General features: G+C 46.8%; 1 protein-coding gene across 1 annotated transcript in view; it reads right to left on the bottom strand.

Annotated features, from left to right (window-relative positions):
• The window catches only part of ADGRA2 (adhesion G protein-coupled receptor A2), a 275,657-nt gene that overhangs the window by 67,825 nt on the left and 182,486 nt on the right, over positions 1–25,346 (bottom strand). The window contains exons 3-7 of the mRNA XM_073618235.1: positions 17,713–17,784; positions 17,068–17,139; positions 11,349–11,420; positions 10,502–10,665; positions 2,876–3,089 (exon numbers count right to left, since the gene is read on the bottom strand). Of these exons, the coding sequence (XP_073474336.1) occupies positions 2,876–3,089; positions 10,502–10,665; positions 11,349–11,420; positions 17,068–17,139; positions 17,713–17,784 (594 nt within the window). The remainder of the gene's footprint in view (positions 1–2,875; positions 3,090–10,501; positions 10,666–11,348; positions 11,421–17,067; positions 17,140–17,712; positions 17,785–25,346) is intronic.

Raw genomic sequence — 25,346 nt, 5'->3', positions numbered from 1 at the left:
ATAATAAATGGAGTTGATGGGGACAGCGGGCGGCTGTAGTAGTTTATACACGGCGGTGGATTTTCGGAGCCTGGAAGCGGCTCAGGAATGTATCACGTGTTGATTGTGAAGTGTTATTTTCCCGGCGCTGTAACAATGAAGCGTGCACAGACTAGGTGGGCCGAGTGACTCGGGTTTGCCGTCAATCGCTCTGGGTTTCTTGGTGCACCTTGGCAAAGGGAATCGCACATCCGATCGGAGTCCCTGAACGCACAGGATGTGCCTCCACGCTGGGAGGAAACGGCTGATTTGCCAGCTAGGAATAAACAGTTTATCGGGGCCGGAGTCAGCAGGATGCAGGGCTGTAATACCAGAGCCATTTGCTAAATTTAAACGCAGACTGCGGAGTGTAAACAAGACATTCCAAGCTCTCCCTCGGCTCGAAATTTACCACGGCCCGGACCTATACCCCCCCCCCGTCCTACAACATAAACACCAGCCCATAGGATGACGCATGCATGGAGCTCAGGGCACACGTGCAAAAAGCGCCCGCAAGGAGAAAAAAAAAAAACATGGCAGCAGATGGGTTTATTTTCTTAGGTTCTCAGGAGGTGACGTCACGGGTCTGGTTGGTCGGGTCGGCCTCAGGTTGGGGACTTATTCCAGTATTAAAGTGGAACTCCAGTCTGCTCGCTCTGCCATTACTACATGCCGCCTATTCAACTAAAGCCGGCATCCTGCCTTCCTGGTTTCTTAAACCTTAATCCAACATGGCCATTCATGGGAATTGTTCCCATTAAATAGTACGCAGCAACAGTCCTGAAGAAGGGGGATTCTATTCCCTCAGAAATGCGTTGCCTTGATGTACGTGTTGCTACTTTTTTAATAAACGAACTATACTTTGGAAGTTGCATTTCACTGGACAGCAGGGCGCTCCTTTCCTTTTATCCAAGTCCACATGCTGACATGATTCGCAAAGGCAGCAGCCCAATCCCCAAGAAGGTCCATCGCCACCCTCCATCGCTAGGCACTATCCAGCAGAAGGCATTCCTTCCTTTTTGCCAACATGAATACCCACCCAGGACCAGTGACCAATCCAGTCGGTCTGGTGCGGTATCCAACGTAAGCAAAATTACTACATGCTGGGTATTCCCTGCATTAAAGTGGTTGTAAACCTCAGACAGGAAATATGAACAAAGCATATCCCTCTATAATGTGTACTTGTCTCACTCCAGAGCTCTAAGTGTCATTTCTCTCTGCTGCTTCCTTCCTCTGCTATCAGTAAAAACCACTTCTGACAAGTTGTCCCTGCCACCAAGAGAAAGGGTGTGTCCGTTCCCTCCAATTAGCTCTCACTTAGCTCTGCAGAGAGTAACATCAGCTCCCCACCCCTGCTTTCTGAAAGCTCATACAAGCTGTATAAATCTGGACTTGGAATGGGTGTAAAGATGGGAGAACAGCAGATAAACAGGTACAACTTATGAAGGATGATTTGTTTAATCTCCGTCTATCATTTGACATTACTTCACTAAGGAAGGAGTTTTGAAGGGTATGGAAGGGTTTACAACCAAATTAAAGTAAAGAAAAACACCCACCCCCCAGTATCTTACTGTGCCCCCTCGTCCCCAAACACAATTCCTCCTCCACAATGACTTCCAAATGCTCCAGGAGGCTTTTCCTCCTCTGCCAAGACTTCCAAAGCGACAACAGCTCTTCCACCAAGACTTCCAAAAGCTACAGCAGCTCATCCACCAAGACTTCCAAAAGCTACAGCAGCTCCTCCACCAAGACTTCCAAAAGCTACAGCAGCTCTTCCACCAAGACTTCCAAAAGCTACAGCAGCTCTTCCACCAAGACTTCCAAAAGCTACAGCAGCTCTTCCACCAAGACTTCCAAAAGCTACAGCAGCTCTTCCGCCAAGACTTCCAAAAGCTACAGCAACTCTTCCGCCAAGACTTCCAAAAGCTACAGCAGCTCTTCCGCCAAGACTTCCAAAAGCTACAGCAGATCTTCCGCCAAGACTTCCAAAAGCTACAGCAGCTCTTCCGCCAAGACTTCCAAAAGCTACAGCAGCTCTTCCGCCAAGACTTCCAAAAGCTACAGCAGCTCTTCCGCCAAGACTTCCAAAAGCTACAGCAGCTCTTCCGCCAAGACTTCCAAAAGCTACAGCAGCTCTTCCGCCAAGACTTCCAAAAGCTACAGCAGCTCTTCCACCAAGACTTCCAAAAGCTACAGCAGCTCTTCCACCAAGACTTCCAAAAGCTACAGCAGCTCTTCCACCAAGACTTCCAAAAGAGTAACGGGGGCCGAGTCCCCACTCAGCAGCAAGGAAGATCATCTTCTGCCACTACAAATAAACTTGGAGCACCACAGGCTACAATGACAAGCCTTACTTCAAAGACAAGATAGCAAAACAGGCTGAAAAGGAGTAATATTGGGTTTGTGGGACTTCCAGAAATGGCTACATATGCCAGTTCTTTAAAAAATATAGCCACAATATAGATGGTCAAACTGCTGCAGGGATGACATGTCCACCTTAGAGATACCTGAACTTGCACAAGACTCTCAAGCTTTCCTTTCACTAACAAATACCAGGCCATTTTGGCAAAGATCCAGCACCACAAAAACACTCCCCCTACACATTCCTATTGGCCAATAATTATGATGGGCAGCCTTACTGGCCAATAGGAAAGGACAATCAGAGATTTGGCCATGACAGGAAAGTTTTGGGGGGGGGGGGGGAGGCTGCGCCTCTGAGTACCTGCACTTTTCACCTTCAGTAATTCACCCCCCCCCCCCCCAGTCACAAAGTCTCTTAAGAATTTTTAGCAAAAATATGTGTATTAAATGTTTTTTTTTCTACCTGTCGGGGGTTTAATTTTTCCTGCAATGATACCTTGTGATAAAGGTGCAGTCATGGACGATTGTCTTCTCCAGGATAATGCCCTGTTCATCATCCTCCTCCACCTGCTTTCCGTTATGGTACCAGATGATTTGGCTGCCATTGCCCAAGTAACTTGCTGTACACTGAATAGGTATTCTGTCACCCTGAAACACGACTTGCCGCAAGGATGGGATGAGCTGGTGGGTGTGGAGCTCCGGTGTCCCTTCTGCAAACAAAACAAGAGATAATACTTAATGAAGAGGTCATCGGGAACCCTTGGGGCATTATTCTTCCTATTACCTATGTCAGCTAAGAGCTACAATTACCAGCCGATAAAGAGTAAACCTCAAGGAATACTGATGCAAATTAACTGAGTTCTATGAGGGTAAGTCCTGGTCCTACCTGGCTCGCCAAAACTGTCCTGGAAATTTTAAGCTTCTCCTTATAAGCAAATCATTTCTTTGCGCTTAAAAGCACAAATACAGCTCTCTTGTATAATGCCCAGGAAAGCGCGCTTGTATATCTCCAAGTAACACAGACACAGATGCTGGTAGGATAGGCAGCTCCCTTTATTTATACTGTAAACATAAATAACAAAGGAAGGTGGTGGCTTCAGAATCAGCCAATCAGACACTTGTATTATTTCAAAAGAACCAATCACACACATGTATATATTCAAATAGAAATACAATAGTGACGTGTGCAGAGCCATGCGGCAAGCGTCCTGTGAGGCACAAAGGGTCTCACGGTTTGAACACTTACTTACAGGGCTCTGAACACGACCGTGTGCGCACTCCCACCGCTACCAATGACGCGAGCTGTACTCTATCATGGCTCAGTGGGCCATAATTTTGTATGGTTATGCTATGGTTCCCATGTACGCAGATCTGCTTACTAGGAGCGTTAATGCAGTCGCCATGAAGTGGCCAGTCTCTTGGTGAGGCATGAAAGAACATCCATAAATGAGCAAACAGATCTGCCATGTCCACAGGATGGTTCCCGCAGTCAATGGTCTTCCACCAACGTGTGTATGTGGGAATACGCTCGTATAAGGTGTATTACAGCAAAACTGACACTGGGGGACATCTGACAATATACATTAATAAAAATTTCCACAACAGGTAGTACCTACGTTCTGTATGGCATTACATTTACTAAACTTTTAGAACAAAGGTTCCAAAGTCTGCCAGTGATGAACTGAATGAGATGAATATAAACCCGTCCTTGGCTCAGCACCAGTGGAGAGCATCTTGCCGTATCCCAGCTGCACTATGGTGGCTTGTACTAGGTTGGTTAACAATTCCTCCAGCATTCAACCCACCACAAGTAAGTATGACCAAAAAGCCCTCCAATAAACCAGTCCAGATATTGCAGACCAGATTTAACTTCACATAGAAGATCAATATCATCTGCAAAATCCACGAGTCAAGATTGTCAGGGCTAGGGTTGCCACCTTTTCTTCAAATCAAACCCGAACACTTTAGCAGCGGACAATTTTTTTTTTTAATAGTATAAACTATACATATATTTTGCTATTAAATAACATTTTTAATCATATGGCGTTAATAACAAGAGTCCCCCTTTACATCTGAATCCACAGAGTTCCCCTTTTACTGTACATCTGAACTCGCAGAGGTCCCTTTCACTGTACGGGGGGACTCTGCAGACTCTGATGTAAGGGACAACTCTGGGGACTCTAGGGGATGCTCTGGAAACCCTGATTTAAGGGGGGGACACTGAGAACTCTGATGTATGGAGAGGTAAGCTGTAAGCGGGAACACTGTGGCCTCTGGTGTAAAGGGGAACTCTGATGTAAGGGGTGCTCTGAGAACCCTGATTTACCTTTAGTGTACTCACTCAGAGGCAGGAGAGAGAAGGGGGGAGACTTCAGTCACAGACAGGGATGGATGGTGAGCTCACTCACCCCTTGGCAGTCAGTACCTCTCATCCAGATGTATCTGAGTCTGCTAGACTTTCAATTCCCGACCCCCATTATCCTTTTCTAAGGCACAGCGCTGGGGATTGGAGTAGACACAGAGGGGTAAGGGTGGGAGAAAGAGGTGCAGATCGAGCCCTCTCTCCTCTCCCATCAGTGTGGGGGGCAGGGGGGGTGGGGAAATTGTTAGTACCGTTAGTGCTGACTTTGGGCAGCGTGAAAAAGAGTGTAGCAGACACTCTCAGCTTAGACAACTGCAGCCAGCAACCCTGCTGGGAAGCCATAGTCCAGTCTGAATAATGTGTCCGGGTTTCAGGCAGTCTGAAACCCGGACGCATGATTCCAAACCCAAACTGTCCGGGTGTATCCTGGACAGGTGGCAACCCTAGGCAGGGCCCTCTTTAACCACTTGCTACCCAGGCCAATTCTGACACTTCGCTCCTATTATTTTTTCCCCAAGAGGAGAGGTTCCAAGCAGCCCTTTTGGGCAGCTCAGCTGAAGGTTCTGCCTGTCTTTCATTGAGGTTCCACCTGTGCATAGCTGGGAGGCCTATGTTGCTACAAATTCTCTTAAAGTTAAATCGGGGTTTCACTGGGGATCTGGTCTAGAAGATTCATTTAGGAGACTGTCTGCTGAGTCTGGAGGGAGGCATCCAAGTACCCGGGGACACTGTGAGTGCAGACCTGAGTGATGGATCCTAGTGACCAGTGGCGTCTCCAGCTTTCATATTTGGGGGGGCACATGGGGGGACAGGGACAAAAGTAGGGGGGCAATATAAAATGCAAATATATATATATATATATATATATATATCCTGGGGTCCTTTACTATGACCCCACAACGGCCCTTTCACATGTTCTGCATGAGCTCCCTTCTTACTGTATTGGGGTCCCCCAGGGTGGCAGAAAACAAGAGATATATGTCACCAGCATACCAAGAAAATATAAGGGTCCAAAGCAGTGGGAGAACTATCAGGGTTGCAAAGGTTGTCTTGCCTCCGGGCCCTGGTGTTCTGCCACTGTGGGGTTCCTCAGCCTCCTCTTGCTGTCCTGCCCCTGCTATTGACAGCGCTGGTCTGGCATCTCTTGGAATTTACAGGCTGGTTCTCCTGTCCTAAGGATGGGAGAAATCAGTCTGTTTTTTCAGTAACTGAGAGTCCTGGTGGAGTCCTTCCTGCAACTCGCTCTTCTCCCTGCCAATGAGGATGCAGGGGAAGGAGCAGATCAGGCGGCCGTGGTTGTGTGAGCGCTCGCATTATGCAGTGTCAGCGAGCAGAGGGAGGGGGGAGGAATCACCCGCAGGAGCTGACTGGGGACTCTCTCCCTCTTAGACATTGATTTTTTGTAAAAAAAAAAAATAATAATTTTTTTAAATTGGGGGGCACATGGTGGGGCACAGCATAATGTTGAGGGGGTCAGGGCCCCCTCTGCCCCCCCCCCTAGGGATGCCATTGCTAGTGACTGTTGCTACTGTTAACTCCTGGTTCACTAACATTAAGGCTTGCCTGGCCTGGAACACTACTTATGGTGTTCCGGTGCTTGTTCCCTTCATGTCCTATTGCTGAATGGACAGTTCTGAAAAGTACATTATCTCACAAAAGTAAGTACACCCCTCACATTTTTGTAAATCTTTTCTTCTATCTTTTCATGTGACAACACTGAAGAAATGACACTTTGCTACAATGTAAAGTAGTGAGTGTACAGCTTGTATAACAGTGTAAGTCCGCTCTCTGCTGACGTCAGCGATTTCAGTCCAGGCACCGCGTCATCCCGACTACGGAGTCTGAATCTGGCAGGTGCCTGGACTGAGAACCGGCTCAGCCTCGCAGCGAGCCACTGAGAGCCTGAGACAGCTGCAACGCCCCCTCCACAGCTCAGCTTTTTAATGAGAAGAGCAGAGAGCTGTGACTGACAGTCTGGAGCTCTCTGCTCACGGAGCGCTGAGTGATCGGCGGGGTTCGATCACTCCGTTCTCAGTGCAGAGGCACCGGGGGACAGATGTAGCATCTAATCGATGCTGTATCCACCTAGGTAAGTATGACTGGGGCAAAAAAAATCCTTTACTTCTCTTTTAAGCCTAACATCAGCCTGTTCTGCAAAGCTCAGCAAATTGGAGGTGGAACTCTTTTTCAAAATAACATGGTGCCGGCACCCTGAATTTTGGTGTGTGAATATGAACATCTCAGCAGATATGTGAGGGTGTCAGTAACAATTAATGGCACTGCTGTGTATCTGCTAAAGGACAGCACGTTTTTGTGGTGTCAAGAAAGTGATTTTGCATGCCTTCCCAATACACATAAATGTGAACGCAGGCTAAATGTCTCAGTTACATTGGTGGTCAGTGTAAATCTCATTACATTGGGGCTTGGTGTACAAGCCTTTCATTCACACTAGTGGCCAGTGTGAAAGTCCTCCTTACATTGGTGGTCAGGGTAAATCCCTCCTTACATTGGTGGTTACTGTGAATGCTCCTATCACATTAGTGGTCAGTGTAAATCCCCATTACATTGGTGGCCAGTGTAAATCCTCAAGACATTAGTGGTCAGTGTAAATCCCATTACATTGGTGGTCAGTGTAAATCCCATTACATTAGTGGTCAGTGTAAATCCCATTACATTAGTGGTCAGTGTAAATTCCCATTACATTGGTGGTCAGTGTAAATCCCCATTACATTGGTGGCCAGTGTAGAAACTCCTCTTTATATTGGTAATCGGTAAAAAAAAAAAAAAACTTGCATTTGTGGTCAGTTTTGAATCCTCCCTTACATTGGAGGTCCATGTAGAAGCCCCCTTTTTTGTTGTTGATGTAAAATTCTCTATTACATCGGTTATTAGTGTAAATTCTCAATTACATTGGTGATCAATGTACATTTCCATTTACATTAGTGGTAAGTACAGAAATGCCCTTACATTGGTGATCAGTGTAACTCCCCCTAACATTGGTGGTCAGTGTAGAAGTGTCACCTTACATTGGTGGTCAGTAGAAATCTCCTTGACAATGGTTGTCAATGTAGATTCCCCCTTACACTGGTGGTTGGTGTAAATGCTCCTTTTACATTGGTGTCAGTGTAGAAATCCCTCTTCGTATTGGTGGGTAACATAAAATCTCCTATTACATGGAGGTCAGTGTAAATCCCCCCTCACATTGGTGGTCATTGTAAATTCCCCATTACATTGGTACTCAGTGTAGAATCTCCCACTATATATTTGCCAAAGATTTTCAGCTTTGCTCTACATGAATCAGAATTTGCCACAGTGTAGTGCCTCCTAACTAATCCAACCCCCCCCCACTGCCACTGATCCCCATCAACCCCCCCCCCCCACTGCCACTGATCCCCATCAACCCCCCCCCCAACATTGCCACTGATCCCAGGAGTCCAAGGATCCCTAGGAGTTTCCTATCTACTGATGGGTCCCCTCACCTCCCCAATCCATGGTGTGCAGGCAGTGAGCAGTAATAATGTGCACTAACCTCTTGCAACCGATCATTGAGTGGTAAGGATAGGCAGTAACCTCTAGCAACTAATCAGCGATCAGTAATAGTGTGCAGTTACCTCTAGCAACCAATTGGTGAGTGGTAAGGATGTCCAGTAACCCCTAGCAACCAGTCAGTGAGCAGTATTGATGTACAGTAACCTCTAGCAACCAATCAACAAGCAGAAGTCATGTGCTGTAACCTCTATCAAATAATAAGTGAGCCCTAATGTGTGTTGTAACCTCTAGCAACCAGTCAGTGAGCGGTAATGATGCACTGTAACCTCTGGCAACCAATCGCAATCGCTGCCTGATCTGATTCAGTAGACTGATTTTGAGTCTAGCTGCTATTTTTTGTATGATTTGGAGCAGGGGAAAAGCAAAATTGCATGGAGAGGGGGGTGAAGAAAATGTTTGCTCAGGGTCCAGTCAATATTAACCACTTCTCATATGACATAGTTGACTTTGAGTGGGGATATCTGAATGATGGGTGCAGCTGCAGGCATCATCCAGATATCGTCTTTTAGAGCTGGCAACTCCCTGCACCGTAAGAATCATAGCAGCTTTTCAGCCCTCCGGAGAGGGCGAAGGAATCAGTCCATGCTGGAAGATTACCATAGAGAATCTGGTGGGCCAGATGGTCCCCGGAGTCTCTATGATCTTCCTGAGGCTGGGCGCAATGTTATGACGTCACTCCCGGCCTCTGCATTTGAAAAAATGCCTCCGCCTTGGCTGAGAAGCCAGGATCGTTTTTTTTTTTTTAAGGCTTCCCAGCCTAGAGGTGAGATGTGAGGACTTATTGACCCCAGATCTCACTGTAAAGAGGACCTGTCACGCACTTTTCCTAATACACGAGATGTTTACATTCCTTGTAATAGAAATAAAAGTGATAAAAAAAAAAGTAAAAAGCAAAATAGAAAAATAAAAGTAAAATAAACAATAAAAAAAAAAGCTCCACAGTCCCCGCGCGTTTGCGCAGAAGCGAACGCATACGTAAGTCGCGCTCACATATGTAAACGATGTTCAAACCACACATGTGAGGTATCTCCACAAACGTTAGAGCGAGAGCAATAATTCTAGCCCTAGACCTCCTCTGTAACTCTAAACAGGTAACCTGTAAAAAATTTTAAATCATCGCCTATGAGGATTTTCAAGTACTGTAGTTTGGCGCCATTCCACGAGTGTGCGCAATTTCAAAGCGTGACATGTTAGGTATCTATTTACTCTTGCGTAACATCATCTTTCACAATTTGAGGGTAACTTGAGGGTAAATTGGGCTAACTTTACCATTTTTTGTTTTTCTTTAATGCATGAAACAGTTTTTTTCCCCCAAAAAAACGCGTTTGCAAAAATTACTGCGCAAATACCGTGCAAAATAAAAAGTTTCAACAACCACCATTTTATTCCCTAGGGTCTCCGCTAAAAAAAAAAAACATATATAATGTTTGGGGGTTCTGAGTAATTTTTCTAGCAAAAAAAAAAAATTATGATTTTTACATGTATCTGAATATCTGCTGACTGCACGATGGTCCTATGCGACACCTGGCTTGTTCCTTGCGGAGAACTCAGTTGTATATCACAAACAGTTGAGGGGAAACGTTACAGAAGGCTTTGCCTGGCACTGGTGAGGCACCTTCCTAAAAAGAAGGTATCATCATGTCTCACTTCCATCACAAATTCCAAAAAACGAGGAGTTTATTCCTCATTGTAGGATAGTGGGCAAGAACAACGCAAATCACTCCTTGGCCAACTGTACGTCCAGAATCACTGGTTTGAAATAAATAACATTCTGCAGTTCTGGATGTACAGAGAGCCAAGTTTGAAAGTGGGTGCTACAGGCCTGTGGCCCCAGCTCTGCCCCCTCCTCCGTCCCTCTGCAGAGCTTGAAGCAGGCACCTCTCTGCCGCTGTTCCTGGTCATAGCCAACAGGTATGTTGAAGAATGGTGTATGTGCATAACCATACTTTACATTGGCTAGATGAGTACTGCACACTGTACTAGAACACTTTCAAAATTGAAGAGTAAACAGCTGGAAATGAGTCTAATGGGTTCCAAGCAGGTGCAACCAATCATAGCAGAGACAAACACGAAGCCTATCCCTTTGTCCATTACAAAAGAGGAGAGCTGTGAAGTCCATCAGTCACAAGGACCAATTATCATCAGGAAACAAATAAAGCGAAGACAAATGCCCCCCCCATTCTTCCGTATGTTATCTGTAGGGACACGTACCACAAGTCAGCTGGCTTTCCTTCAGGTTCCGCAGAGGCCGGTCTCTGAGCGCACTGGGGTACGAGCAGAACGTCCGGTCAGAGATCTGGATGGAGCCATTCTTGGTCAATGCGGCCACCCAGCTCAGGTGACAGTCACAGGTCAGGAACTCCGTAGAAAAGTCCCTGAAAGAAAAAAAACAGACGGCAAAGGCTCAGGATCTGTCCCATGGAATCCCTCTATAGGCGAAGGTAGAATCCACCATGTATGAACATAGAATCCTCTAGATATTAATGTAGAATCCACCATAAATGAACATAGAATCCTCCATATATGATGTAGAATCTTCTACAGTATATATATGTATCTAGAATCCACCATATATGAACATAGAATCATCTAGATAAGATGTAGAATCTTCTACAGTATATATGTATCTAGAATCCACCATATATAAACATAGAATCCTCTGGATATGATGTAGAATCTTCTACAGTATATATGTATCTAGAATCCACCATATATAAACATAGAATCCTCTAGATATGAAGGTAGAATCCACCATATATGAACATAGAATCCTCTAGATATGAAGGTAGAATCCACCATATATGAACATAGAATCCTCTAGATATGAAGGTAGAATCCACCATATATGAACATAGAATCATCTAGATAAGATGTAGAATCTTCTACAGTATATATGTATCTAGAATCCACCATATATAAACATAGAATCCTCTAGATATGAATGTAGAATCCTCCATAAATGAACATAGAATCATCTAGATAAGATGTAGAATCTTCTACAGTATATATATGTATCTAGAATCCACCGTATATGAACATAGAGGACCCCAATACTCACACAGATTTCAGTGCAGGCAGCTCATCAAACACCCCGGAGGGGAGGGTAGAGAAGATGTTTCCAGATATGGAGCTATAGAAACACAGAGAGATGGAATTATGAACATCTGAAATAAACAAAGATAAAATAAAGACATATAACCCGTGCTTCCTCAACTTCAGTTGGGTCCATAGGTGGCATAAGGCGTCTAAAAGACCCTGGATATCCCCTCAGAGAACCTGTCGTTTTTTACTATGGCATCACATAGGTGCTCTCCGCCGCCTACATGATAGTAATAAAGTGTTAAGAATAAAGTATAGAAACATTATCATTTAATAAAAATGTTAACATAAAAATTAAATTTGGCAAAGTAAACATTTTTTTTTTAAAGCCCCTCGCCTCTACATGCATACAAAAATGTGCATGTTAGGTGCTCCTACGTACCCAAACGGCGATTGGGTTACAACTAGCTATCGCCATGTGCACTGAAGTGAGAACAATAGTTCTAGGGCAGGGGTAGGCAAGCTGTGTTGAAACTACAAATCCCATCATGCCTCTAGGAGTCATGCCTGTGATTGTCAGTGTCTTGCAATTATGGTTGCCATCTCATCCCTTTAAACCCGAACACATATTAATTACACAGGTTCTGTGGCTGATTAAGGTGGTAATTAAACTCACTTGGTGCCTTATCTGCATTTAATCAGCCTCAGAACCCGTGTAATTCAACGGTGTTCGATTTTAAAGGGATGAGGTGGCAACTCTACTTGCAATGTCTCATGGGACTTGTAGTTTCACCACAGCTGGAGGGCCGAGGTTGCCTACCCCTGTTCTAGGGTAAACATTTACAGGTAACTCTAAAATGATAACCTACGCAAGGCTTTCAAAATGTCCCCTATAGACAATTTTAAGGTGTCTAAGTTTGTCACCATTTAACAGACGCAAACAAGTTCAAGGCTTGCCGTGTTTGGTATCTGTTTACTTGACACAACCTCGTCTTTCATATTTTTAACACAAATTGGGTAATATATTGTGTTTGTGCACTAAAATTAACGTCAGTGTATTTTTTACTGGAACTATGGGGTTGATAAACAAGGCTTCCGGCTGCTCTGAACAGGCTGTATTGCACAACCTCTGGCTGCACTGTACTCTCTTGATGACGTTGTACATCTCCTGGCTGCACCACACTTGCTTGTGAGATAAAACCACCCCACAGCCACTTCTCCTCTGCAGTGGGGGCTGATGGGTTCCAACACCCGCCCCGGCAGCTCGGCTCTGACAGCGCCCACCCGGGCGGTACGGTTCAACTCTGACAGCAACCCCCCCAGCAGTGCCGACTCCGGTGTCCGCCCCTCAAGCTTCCTCCGCTGTGTGTCTCCTCTTCCGCCAAAGCGCTAGGCATCCAATAGGATCGCCTGGCGCTTTGGCCAATCGGGAAACAGGTTTCATGACCTGCCTCCTGATTGGCGGGGAAGGACTTTAGTGTGAAAATAGCGCGATGCACTTTCATTTGTTGATGCATTACGATTGACACCATTGTATTCACAGCGCCCCCTGTTTTTGCACACCCCAAACGAGATATAGTCAGCATTTTGCACTTTGAGGGGAGCAGCTCATTTATATTACTAAAACCACCATAAACTTAATTTAGCTATTTTTCATAGCGCGGGATTCTTTCACTTTATACATCCAATAGGATCACCTGACGCTTTGGCCAATCGGGAAACAGGTTTAATGACCTGCCTCCTGATTGGCGGGGAGGAACTTTAGTGTGAAAATAGCGAAAATTAATTCGCTATCGCCACGCAACTTGTTGGGCTCGGAGCGCAATGCTCTGCGCTCCGAGGCCACCCTTTTTTGAAGCCTATTAGAGCCTCAGGTGCTTCAAAAAAACACCCCCGCCGCATTGGAATCCATAGTCCGGTGCCCAGATATGTAGATCAGGGGGCCGGACGCATGGATAGGGAAGGTGGCGCCCGTGCGCCCTCTATGGACAGGCCGCCACTGCTCCTGTGTATAGTATGATCAATTACTCACTCAGTCCCCAGAATGATTGGGTTTCCTCCCACCAACTCCATTCCTGGCTCTGCTCACTCTCTGATCCAGGTTCTCCTCGGTAGGCCCACAGCTGAACATCAATGTCTTCAAAGGCCCCAGTGGCCTCTCAAAATGGGTCTCCTGAATGACTGGACACAGGAACTCTGCACCTTGGCCGTCAGGCCTCAGTGTATTAATGGGCTTTCCCTCCACCTTCGCTAGCCCCCCCCCCCTGCTAAGCTTGACTGGGACCTCAATGTCTTCAAAGGCCCCAGTGGCTTCCTCTCTGTCTCTATGCCCCAGGGTCAGAGCCCCTACAAAGGGGTCTCCACCTGAACGACTGGGCCAAGGAACTCTGCACCTTGGCTGCCAGACCTCAGAATATTTATGCGCTCTCCCTCCACCTTCTGGGCACACCTCCTCAGGGATTGGCTGGAATTCCATAAATATTGAGGCGCCTGTTATGCTCCCTCTTCCACTATACTTCTAGAAATCTCTAGAAGACGGGGAATTAGCATAACAGTTACTATGTAACTATGAGACAGTGAACAGCCCTACATAATCAACCCATGCTCCACTGTTTACAGAGGAATCACATTAAATGTACCGAGCAACCTACCACCTGAAAGTCTTTTCAAATTTTGTTTGCTTTTAACATTTGATTTTACAATGAATGTAATTTCCCAAGAGAAATCTACATCCACTGTTAGAATTTTGTTCATTTGAGAAACAATTTCCATCCTGCTCCTTAGAATTGTCCCATCACTATGTTCAAATACTGTAAGAGTCCAGGGCTTACTACGCATGCACCAATGGCGCAAGAGGAAATCCGTGCCAACTGAGCATGCGCCAAAGACGCCTCAGTGCGCCAACCCGCACCTGCGCAGAAGACCTGATGGAAAAAGGTGGGAAAATGCCCAGGAGGCGCACAGGAAGTGACCTCAACCTGATGGAAAAAGGCGGGGAAATGCCCAGGAGGTGCACAGGAAGTGACCTCATACTTCCCTATATAAGCCCAGCCCAGACACTGCCAAATTGCTGGATTATCTTCAGTCCCTCCTTGTTCCTGTGCTAGTGTGTGATCTGTCTGAACTTGTTGTGACCTGGAAACCTATTTGACTACTCTTGATTGCTGCTTGCCATTGACCTCGGATTTGTACCTTGACCATTCTACTTCTTTTTCCCTTTTGTACTCAGCTGCCAGATTGGAACCGACCCCGGCTTGGATCTCGACCATTCTTCTTCTGATTAACTTTTTATACTTCGTTGCCAAACTGGACTTGACCTCGGCTCGGATCTCGGACTAAGGCTTGCACGGCGCTCCGCACCCTTGACACCCACGCCACTTGGTGTCCACAAAGTCTCTGTCTCCATCTCCAGAGGCTTCAAGGCCTCAGAGGTGCAAGGGAGGCCTCCCCACTACTTCAGTCTCACATCAGGTACGTGGCCCTTGTGACAAATACTAACCATTCGAAAATCGAGCAAACAGCCAGCTTAGTCCTAAAAAAATTAGCCTTTTCTGCATTTTCTTAGGACCGGCTCCTCGTTGGGAACTCAGTGACTGGCGCTCCTTTAGAAGTTCTAATAATGATCTCTGGTTCCTGGCGGACATATACGGATGACCACAGCACAAGGTAGAAAAAAGCGCAGCCCAGGAATTCTGGAATTACAGGCTGCCTCCCAACCTGGAACCGCGCCCCCACGTCTCCAGCTGGGATGCAGCGCGGTTACGTGACCGCGCCTGTGAGAATGACGGTCAGTCTTCCATGGCCGCAAATAGTGCCGGAGCTCCACTGAACAAAAAAAAAAACACAAGAGGGATGTTCATTCTACTGTCCCGAAAATAGAGCCGGGCCTAGCGAATGCTTAGTCAGGATGTTTTACAGCCATGGAAGTGTCGGAGGAGTGCTGGCATTTTAATCGCGGGATATTTTAGGGAAAGGGCGCTTGTTCCTCTGCCTTGCGGTCGCTGAAATAAGAGGCTCTATTCTGGGCTCTCGGGGAGTCCACAGCCAAGATAAATATTTGTCCTACTTTATCATTTTTTTTTAGCCTTGAATGTTTCTAGATCCATTGCGGCACCGAGACAAAAGATACAACCGATGATCCCGATTTCTGCTGTGGTCATCAAGATGAGAAAGAATTGGGAAGGTAGAAAAATGCGAACAATTCTGCGAGCGGGTTCCTTATATTAACCCCGCAATGCACACAGCAAATTGATTCCCAAGCAGAGGTACACTATATTACCAAAAGTATTGGGACACCTGCCTTTACACACACATGAACTTTAATGGCATCCCAGTCTTAGTCCGTAGGGTTCAATATTGAGTTGGCTCCGCCCTTTGCAGCTATAACAGCTTCAACTCTTCTGGGAAGGGTGTCCACAAGGTTTAGGAGGGTGTCTGTGGGAATGTTTGACCATTCTTCCAGAAGAGCATTTGTGAGGTCAGGCACTGATGTTGGATGAGAAGGCCTGGCTCGCAGTCTCCGCTCTAATTCATCCCAAAGGTGTTCTATCTGGTTGTGCAGGACAGTCAAGTTCCTCCACCCCAAACTCGCTCATCCATGTCTTTATGGACCTTGCTTTGTGCACTGGTCCAAATCATTTGGTGGAGGGGGGGATTATGGTGTGGGGTTGTTTTTCAGGGGTTGGGCTTGGCCCCTTAGTTCCAGTGAAGGGAAATCTTAAGGCGTCAGCATACCAAGTCATTTTGGACAATTTCATGCTCCCAACTTTGTGGGGAACAGTTTGGGGACGGCCCCTTCCTGTTCCAACATGACAGCGAACCAGTGCACAAAGCAAGGTCCATAAAGACATGGATGAGCGAGTTTGGGGTGGAGGAACTTGACTGGCCTGCAAAGAGTCCTGACCCCAACCCGATAGAACACCTTTGGGATGAATTAGAGTGGAGACTGTGAGCCAGGCCTTCTCGTCCAACATCAGTGCCTGACCTCACAAATGCTCTTCTGGAAGAATGGTCAAACATTCCCATAGACACCCTCCTAAACCTTGTGGACGGCCTTCCCAGAAGAGTTGAAGCTGTTATAGCTGCAAAGGGCGGAGCCACCTCAATATTGAACCCTACAGACTAAGACTGGGATGTCATTAAAGTTCATGTGTGTGTAAAGGCAGGCGTCCCAATACTTTTCGTAATAAAATAGTGTGTATATATATATATATATATATATATATATATATATATATATATATTTTTTTTTTTTATATTTGGTTGGATATGGTATATAGTATACTTCATATATACATTTGGTTGGATATGGTATATACTGTATAGTGTATATACATTTGGTTGGGTATAGTATATGATATACTTCATACATACATTTGGTTGGATATGGTATATACTGTATAGTATATGTACATTTGGTTGGGTATGGTATATACTGTATAGTATATATACTATATATACATTTGGGTTGGTATGATATAGAGTATATATACATTTGGTTGGGTATGGTATAGAGTATATATACATTTGGTTGGGTATGGTATATACTGTATAGTATATATACATTTGGTTGGGTATGGTATATACAGTATATATACATTTGGTTGGATATGGTATATACTGTATAGTATATATACATTTGGTTGGGTATGGTATAGAGTATATATACATTTGGTTGGGTATGGTATACAGTATACTTCATATATACATTTGGTTGGGTGCAGTATATATTTACATACAGGCGGCCTAGACTGCTCAGTCCCTGGAACGCAGCCGGAAAGACGCAGCCAATTCTGTTGTTGGAAATGTCCCTGGAAGAGAAGAGAGATCTGTCAGGAATTCCTGGCGGCAGGAAGGGTACAAGAAGGAGGAAGTAGGAGGATGAAGAAGACATACATTTTGGTCATTTTCAGTGTGATATTGGTACATGAAGTTCTTTAGCGCAATTTTGGAGCAGAGGGAGGCCCATTCAAATGGATGGTGCAGCTCCAAAAACATACTATAAAAACGTACAAAAACGCACTAAAAACGTAAGGCAGTAGTGTCGCTCAGGTGTGAACAGGCCTCAATGTTGCGTATGTACGCGCGTTTACGCACGTATGGCATTGAGCACAACTGCAGTAAGAAAGAATGGCGCCACAATCGCGATGAGCGTTTAAGCGCGTTTTTTACACGTTTGCAGAAACACTCGCTCCCCTGCCTGTGTTTCTGCTACTCCCAGCTGTAAATGGGGCCTGATGGCCATTTTTGAGCCAAGTTCTGGCAGAAAAAAAAAAATCCAACATATTTTTAGGACAAATTCACACTGTGTGGATGAGGCCTAAGTTTGCAACAAAGTAACCACACTGTTGTGTTGCGATTTATCTCTCACATCTGATACTTACAGGCGTTTTAACTGTGAAAGTCCTAGAAAAGATCCCGGGTCCATTCTACTGATCAGGTTGTTTTTCAGGTCTCTGGTGGAAGGAAAAATGAGAAAAAATATATAAAATTAGTGTGCACAAGCTGTTGCACTATATAAATCCTGTATAGTAATCATAATAATAATGATAATGAGGACATTTCATGGTGTCTGAAGATTTGTGAATCACCTGGAAGTAAACACTATTCTATGAAGATGAGTGTTCCCCCTGTGGTCACAGTCATAGCACCCGCCTAGATAGGATGATTAGGTCAATTCAGTTTTTTTTTTGGCTCCTCTGTAATTGGTGGAGCAGTTGTTGATTGCTTTGGGCTGATCTATGTCTTACAGGTTGCAGGTTTGATTGCTTCTCCCTGCCTACTGCAAGGTTCTGGGTCAGGGCTCTCCAAACTTTCTAAACTAGGCACTAGTTTACCGTTCGCACTTTAGGGGGGCCAGACTGTAGCCAATGGGAGAAGAAAATGTCCTGGCATCAGTGGAATTAAACAATGCCCCTTTGTTGGTGTCCGTGGGAGGAATAGTTCCCCATCAGTGTCAGTGTGAGGAATAGTGTCCCTTCATTGGTATCAGTGGAAGGAATAGTGCCCCATCATTGGTATCAGTGGGAGGAATAGTGTCCCATCACTGGTGTGAGTGGGAGGAATAGTGCCCCATCACTGGTGTGAGTGGGAGGAATAGTGCCCCATCATTGGTGTCAGTGGGAGGAATAGTGCCCCATCATTGGTATCAGTGGAAGGAATAGTGTCCCATCACTGGTGTCAGTGGGAGGAATAATGCCCCATCATTGGTATAAGTAGAAGGAATAGTGCCCCATCATTGGTATCAGTGGAAGGAATAGTGCCCCATCATTGGTATCAGTGGGAGGAATAGTGTCCCATCATTGGTATCAGTGGATGGAATAGTGTCCCATCATTGGTGTCAGTGGGAGGAATAGTGCCCCATCATTGGTATCCGTGGGAGGAATAGTGCCCCATCATTGGTGTCAGTGGGAGGATTAGTGCCCCATCATTGGTGTCAGTGGGAGGATTAGTGCCCCATCATTGGTATCAGTGGAAGGAATAGTGCCCCTTCATTGGTATCAGTGGAAGGAATAGTGCCCCATCATTGGTATCAGTGGGAGGAATAGTGCCCCATCATTGGTATCAGTGGGAGGAATAGTGTCCCATCATTGGTATCAGTGGGAGGAATAGTGTCCCATCATTGGTGTCAGTGGGAGGAATAGTGCCCCATCATTGGTGTCAGTGGGAGAAATAGTGCCCCATCATTGGTATCCGTGGGAGGAATAGTGCCCCATCATTGGTGTCAGTGGGAGGATTAGTGCCCCATCATTGGTGTCAGTGGGAGGAATAGTGCCCCATCATTGGTGTCAGTGGGAGGATTAGTGCCCCATCATTGGTGTCAGTGGGAGGAATAGTGTCCCATCATTGATGTCAGTAGAAGGAATAGTGCCCCATCATTGGTGTCAGTTGAGGGAATAGTGCACCATCATTGGTATCAGTGGGAGGAATAGTGTCCCATCATTGGTGTCAGTGGGAGGAATAGTGTCCCATCATTGGTGTCAGTGGGAGGAATAGTGCCCCATCATTGGTATCCGTGGGAGGAATAGTGTCCCATCATTGGTGTCAGTGGGAGGAATAGTGCCCCATCACTGGTATCAGTGGGAGGAATAGTGTCCCATCATTGGTATCAGTGGGAGGAATAGTGTCCCATCATTGGTGTCAGTGGGAGGAATAGTGCCCCATCACTGGTATCCGTGGGAGGAATAGTGCCCCATCATTGGTATCAGTGGGAGGAATAGTGCCCCATCACTGGTATCAGTGGGAGGAATAGTGTCCCCTCATTGGTATCAGTGGGAGGAATAGTGTCCCATCATTGGTGTCAGTGGGAGGAATAGTGCCCCATCATTGGTATCAGTGGGAGGAATAGTGTCCCATCATTGGTGTCAGTGGGAGGAATAGTGTCCCATCATTGGTGTCAGTGGGAGGGATAGTGCCCCATCATTGGTATCAGTGGGAGGAATAGTGCCCCATCATTGGTGTCAGTGGGAGGATTAATGCCCCATAATTGATATCAGTGGGGGGAATAGTGTCCCAACATTGGTGTCAGTTGAAGGAATAGTGCATCATCATTGGTATCAGTGGGAGGAATAGTGCCCCATCATTGGTGTCAGTGGGAGGATTAGTGGCCCATCATTGGTGTCAGTGGGAGGATTAGTGGCCCATCATTGCTGTCAGTGGGAGGAATAGTGCCCCATCATTGGTATCAGTGGGAGGAATAGTGCCCCATCACTGGTATCAGTGGGAGGAATAGTGCCCCATCATTGGTATCAGTGGAAGGAATAGTGCCCCATCATTGGTATCAGTAGGAGGAATAGTGCCCCATCATTGGTGTCCGTGGGAGGAATAGTGCCCCATCATTGGTGTCAGTGTGATGATTAGTGCCCTCCCCCCATCTCAGAAGTCAGCAGCAGAGAAGAGGACAGAACTCCTTCAACAGATCCAGCGCCTCTCTGTGCAGCTGCAGCACTCCCTTGTCTCTGACTCCTCTTGTCTCAGCCCTCCTCTGGTCCTCCTCCAGACCATGTACTTTCTGCTTCCCAGCTCCGCCCTCAGCTTTTTCCTGGCACTAACACAAGGTAAAGGGGGTGCACGGTGATATAAGGGAGGGTGTTGGACTCTTGACTTCTGATGGTGTGGGGGGTTGGGTTGCTCTGGACATCTAGTCTTAGATACAACTGGCCCTCTGCGGGTAACCATAATGCTTATGTAGCCCTCAATGATATTGAGTTTGACACCCCAGTACTAGAGTAATCTCTGAGGCAGAGTGAGTGACAGTTGCTGTGTGCCTGGCTAAGAACCTGCGGCAATCAGTGGCCCTTTCAGTGGGGGGGTGGGGGGCTTGGGGTAGAGCTACAAAGTCTTAGCACAGGGTGCAAGCAGCACAGCCCTAGTGCGCCTCTGCTGGCAGCCTTAAAGAGTAGACACTTATAACTGCCTGTCTGCCCATAACTGTACCATCTAATCCCTGCTAGCCAAATTTGACTTTATTAGTAGGGATGAAGAGCTCTCAGTATTTCCTCTTCTAAAAGCTGGACTTATTGCTCATTCTGTGTTTTTTTTTTTTCCCACCACTACTATATATGATTCCTCTGTCAATGGTTGTTAGGGAAACAGCGGGTACCAGCACCTGCGGCGTCCTTAGCAACCAATGACGTCACCCGGCCCTATTAATTTGCTTGCCATGTCCACAGTTGTTCAATGACATCATTGGGTATACCCCGCTTCTTTGTTTACATTTAGTGGTGGGGACGAGGAGATGTCATTGGTAGCGGGTGTAGCAACGGGGGACTGGATGTGTCTACAGCCATGGCCAAAAGTTTTGAGAATGACACAAATAATAATTTTCACAAAGTCTGCTGCTTCGGTGTTTTTAGATTTTTTTGTCAGATGTTACTATGGGATACTGAAGTATAATTACAAGCTTTTCTTAAGTGTCAAAGGCTTTTATTGACAGTGACATGAAGTTTATGCAAAGAGTCAATACTTGCAGCGGTGACCCTTCTTTTTCAAGACCTCTGCAATTCCCCCGGGCATGCTGTAAATTAACTACTGGGCCACATCCTGTCTGATGGCCCCCCCCCCCCCATTCTTGCATAATCAATGCTTTGAGTTTGTCAGAATTTGCTGGGTCTTTTTTGTTCACCTGCCTCTTGAGGATTGAAGTGAAGTTCTCAATGGGATTAAGGTCTGGGGAGCTTCCTGGCCATGGACCCAAAATGTCCATGTTTTGTTCCCAAAGCCACTCAGTTATCACTTTTGCCTTATGGCAAGGTGCTCCATCATGCTGGAAAAGGCATTGTTCCTCACCAAACTGTTCTTGGATGGTTGGGAGAAGTCGCTCTCGGAGGATGTTTTTGGACCATTCTTTAGTCATGGCTGTGTTCTTAGGCAGAATTGTGAGTGAGTCCCCTACCTTTGGCTGAGAAGCAATCCCACCCATGAATGGTATCAGGATGCATGACACAGGACTGATGGTAGCGCTCACCTTTTCTTCTTCGGACAAGGTTTTTTCTGGACGCCCCAAACAATCAGAAAGTCCAGAAAGACAGTCCTCAACAGTCCAATCCCTGGACCTTTTGCAGAATATCAATCTGTCCCTTATGTTTTTCCTGGAGAGAAGTGGATTCTTTTCTGCCCTTCTTGACACCAGGCCATCCTCCAAAAATCTTCTCCTCACTGTGCGTGTAGATGTACTCACACCTGCCTGCTGCCTTTCCTGAGCAAGCTCTGCACTGGTGGTGTCCCGATCTCCCCCTCTATACTGGTGGTGCCCCGATCTCCCCCTCTACACTGGTGGTTCCCCGATCTCGCCCTCTACACTGGTGGTGTCCCGAACTCCCCCTCTACACTGGTGGTTCCCCGATCTCCCCCTCTACACTGGTGGTGTCCCGATCTCCCCCTCTATAATGGTGGTGTCCCGATCTCCCCCTCTACACTGGTGGTGTCCCGATCTCCCCCTCTACACTGGTGGTGTCCCGATCTCCCCCTCTACACTGGTGGTGTCCCGATCTCCCCCTCTACACTGGTGGTGTCCCGATCTCCCCCTCTACACTGGTGGTGTCCCGATCTCCCCCTCTATAATGGTGGTGCCCCAATCTCCCTCTCTACACTGGTGGTCCCCCGATCTCCCCCTCTACACTGGTGGTGTCCCGATCTCCCCCTCTACACTGGTGGTGTCCCGATCTCCCCCTCTACACTGGTGGTGTCCCGATCTCCCCCTCTACACTGGTGGTGTCCCGATCTCCCCCTCTACACTGGTGGTGTCCCGATCTCCCCCTCTACACTGGTGGTGTCCCGATCTCCCCCTCCACACTGGTGGTGCCCCGATCTCCCCCTCCACACTGGTGGTGTCCCGATCTCCCCCTCTACACTGGTGGTGTCCCGATCTCCCCCTCTACACTGGTGGTGTCCCGATCTCCCCATCTACACTGGTGGTGCCCCGATCTCCCCCTCTACATTGGTGGTGCCCCGATCTCCCCCTCTACATTGGTGGTGCCCCGATCTCCCCCTCTACACTGGTGGTGCCCCGATCTCCCCCTCTACACTGGTGGTGCCCCGATCTCCCCCTCTACACTGGTGGTGTCCCGATCTCCCCCTCTACACTGGTGGTGTCCCGATCTCCCCCCTACACTGGTGGTGTCCCGATCTCCCCCTCTACACTGGTGGTGCCCCGATCTCCCCCTCTACACTGGTGGTGCCCTGATTCCGCAGCTGAACCAACTGTAGGAGACGGTCCTGGCACTTGCTGGAAGCCTTCTTCACGAATGCAGTGGAAATGTTTTTTTTTACGGGATCAAATTCATGGAAAAGAGGGACTTTGCAATCAATTGCAATTCATCTGATTGCTCTTCATAACATTCTGGAGTATATGCATATTGCCATCATAAAATCCGAGGCAGCAGATTTTGTGAAAATTATTATTTGTGTCATTCTCAAAACTTTTGGCCATGGCTGTACTGGTCAGTGGGATTTTCTTTTTTTGACGGCAGGCATAGTTCATTGTGATTGTCGAGGATCTGCTTCACTGGATGATGTGATTGATCATGGATTTACATCATACAAAAATGTCCGTCCATTGACGAAACGCGTAAAGGCGGGACTTTCGGTTGCCTACGTCATGTTATTTCTTTCTATTAATGTTTAATTTGCAATAGTGGGGAACACATCTACACAGCAGCTGGGGTATATTAGGTAGCACATTTTTTTCCCGGGAGTACAGGTTATTATATATTGGTTACTGGATGGATTTACATTGTTGGGGGGAGGATTTAGAAAGAGTGATGTCTTTATTTAATATTTTAATTTTTTTGTAAATTAGTAGGGGTACTTATTCACCTGTAGGGGGCTGGTATCTGGTGGGCCCTCTGATTTTTATAATGGGCTTCTAGATTCTGATAAGCCCTCTGCTCCCAGTCCCCTACAAGCATTGGGACAGGGTTGTGGGGAAGAGGCCCTTGCCCTCATCAAAATGGAGTCAGGAGGCTTTTCTGGGTGGGGGGGTGGTTGGGTAAGTAACTGGCCACTGAGACAAATCCTCCTACATAAGTTGTACCTGTTTATCTGCAGTCTTCTCTTCTCTACATCTGTTCAAAGTCCAGAATTTATACAGCTTGTCTGAGCTATCAGAAAGCAAGGGGCAGAAAGCTGAAGTGCCAGTGGTACAGGCAGTGCCGGGAAAAGGTCATCTAGAGCCCAGGGCAAACATGCCAAACTGTGCCCCCCCCCCCCAGATGTATGAGCATTACATGTCAGTAAAAATACCCCCCCCCCCCGCAAAAAAAAGCACTAATCTGCATGCTTACTCCCTAAGCATAAATTCCCCCTCCTCCCAGGACAAATCTCCTCCCCCTGCCAGCACAAATCTGTGCCTTCCATCCCCCCTTCAAGCTCAAATCCTCTCTTTCTTCAAATCCCCCCAGCACAAATCCCCCCCCCCCAAAAAAAAAATCATCCCTCCTAGTACAAATGCTCTATCCTTGAAATTTCCCCTTCAAGCACAAATCCTCTCCCATCACACTGAATCCCCCCTTCCAGCACTAATTCTCCCTCTCTACTAGCACAATCCCCCCCCCCCCCAAAAAAAATGACCCCTTCTAGCACAACTCGTCTACCCCTGAAATCTCCCCTCCAAGCACAAATCCTCTCCCCCCACTCCAAATTCCCCCATCCAGCACAAATTCTCCCCCCAATCCCCCCCCCAATTTCCCCTCCTAGCATAAATACTCTCCAATCATCCCTACTAGCACAAATCCCCCCCCCCAAAGAAAATCGCCTCCTAGCACAAATTCTCTCCCCCTCTTTACCTTTGCCTGTTATAGCACAAACCCCTCAAATCCCCCCTCCTAGCACAAATCCTCCGCTCCCATCTCCCCCTCCCACATAAATCCCCCCATATCACCATTCCGAGCACACACCCCTAATTTCCCCTCCTAGATCAGTTCTTATGCCCTGCCACCCTCCAAATTCCCTTTCCCAACACAAACCCCCCCTTCCCCCACAATCTCCCATGATACCAGTGGCCAGGGCAGCCGCCCCTCCTGCCCACCCCTTGTCCCGGCCCTGGGTACAGATAAAGGAAGGTAGAAAACAATGTAAAGGGAGGACTGAAGTTCCTCTTCAAGAGAACCTGCCGCTTGGTCATGTATGCCAAAGGTTCACTTTAAATTCTTCTAAAACACGTCTCAAATGGTTAATACAACTGTCTATGTACTCAGCAAAGAGAACGCAAAAATCACCCGGCTTTCATACATAAAGGTCTTCTCAGACCCCGGGAGGATATCATACGGGTGGGATCAATGGGTGAGAAGGACGTGGGTTCAGACGAAGGACGCTGACTGTACTATGTCCTCCTATTATATCACACGGCATAGTACTGTTATCCTTGTATGCTGATCTGGGTCATTATATAACTCTGCATGTTATTATTCCGATCAGCAAGATAAGCGATTGTTCTTCTTTGTATTCTTTGCCTGGGAGCCAGCGTTACGAAGCTGATCCAACCCTTGAAATCACGCGGCAAGACCTCCATCTCTCTGCC

Source organism: Aquarana catesbeiana, linkage group LG03 (genome assembly GCF_042186555.1).
Source record: "Aquarana catesbeiana isolate 2022-GZ linkage group LG03, ASM4218655v1, whole genome shotgun sequence".
NCBI classification, from domain to species: Eukaryota; Metazoa; Chordata; class Amphibia; order Anura; family Ranidae; genus Aquarana; species Aquarana catesbeiana.
Note: the sequence above shows the minus strand (reverse complement) of the source record. Positions and strands in the feature narration are given on the sequence as shown.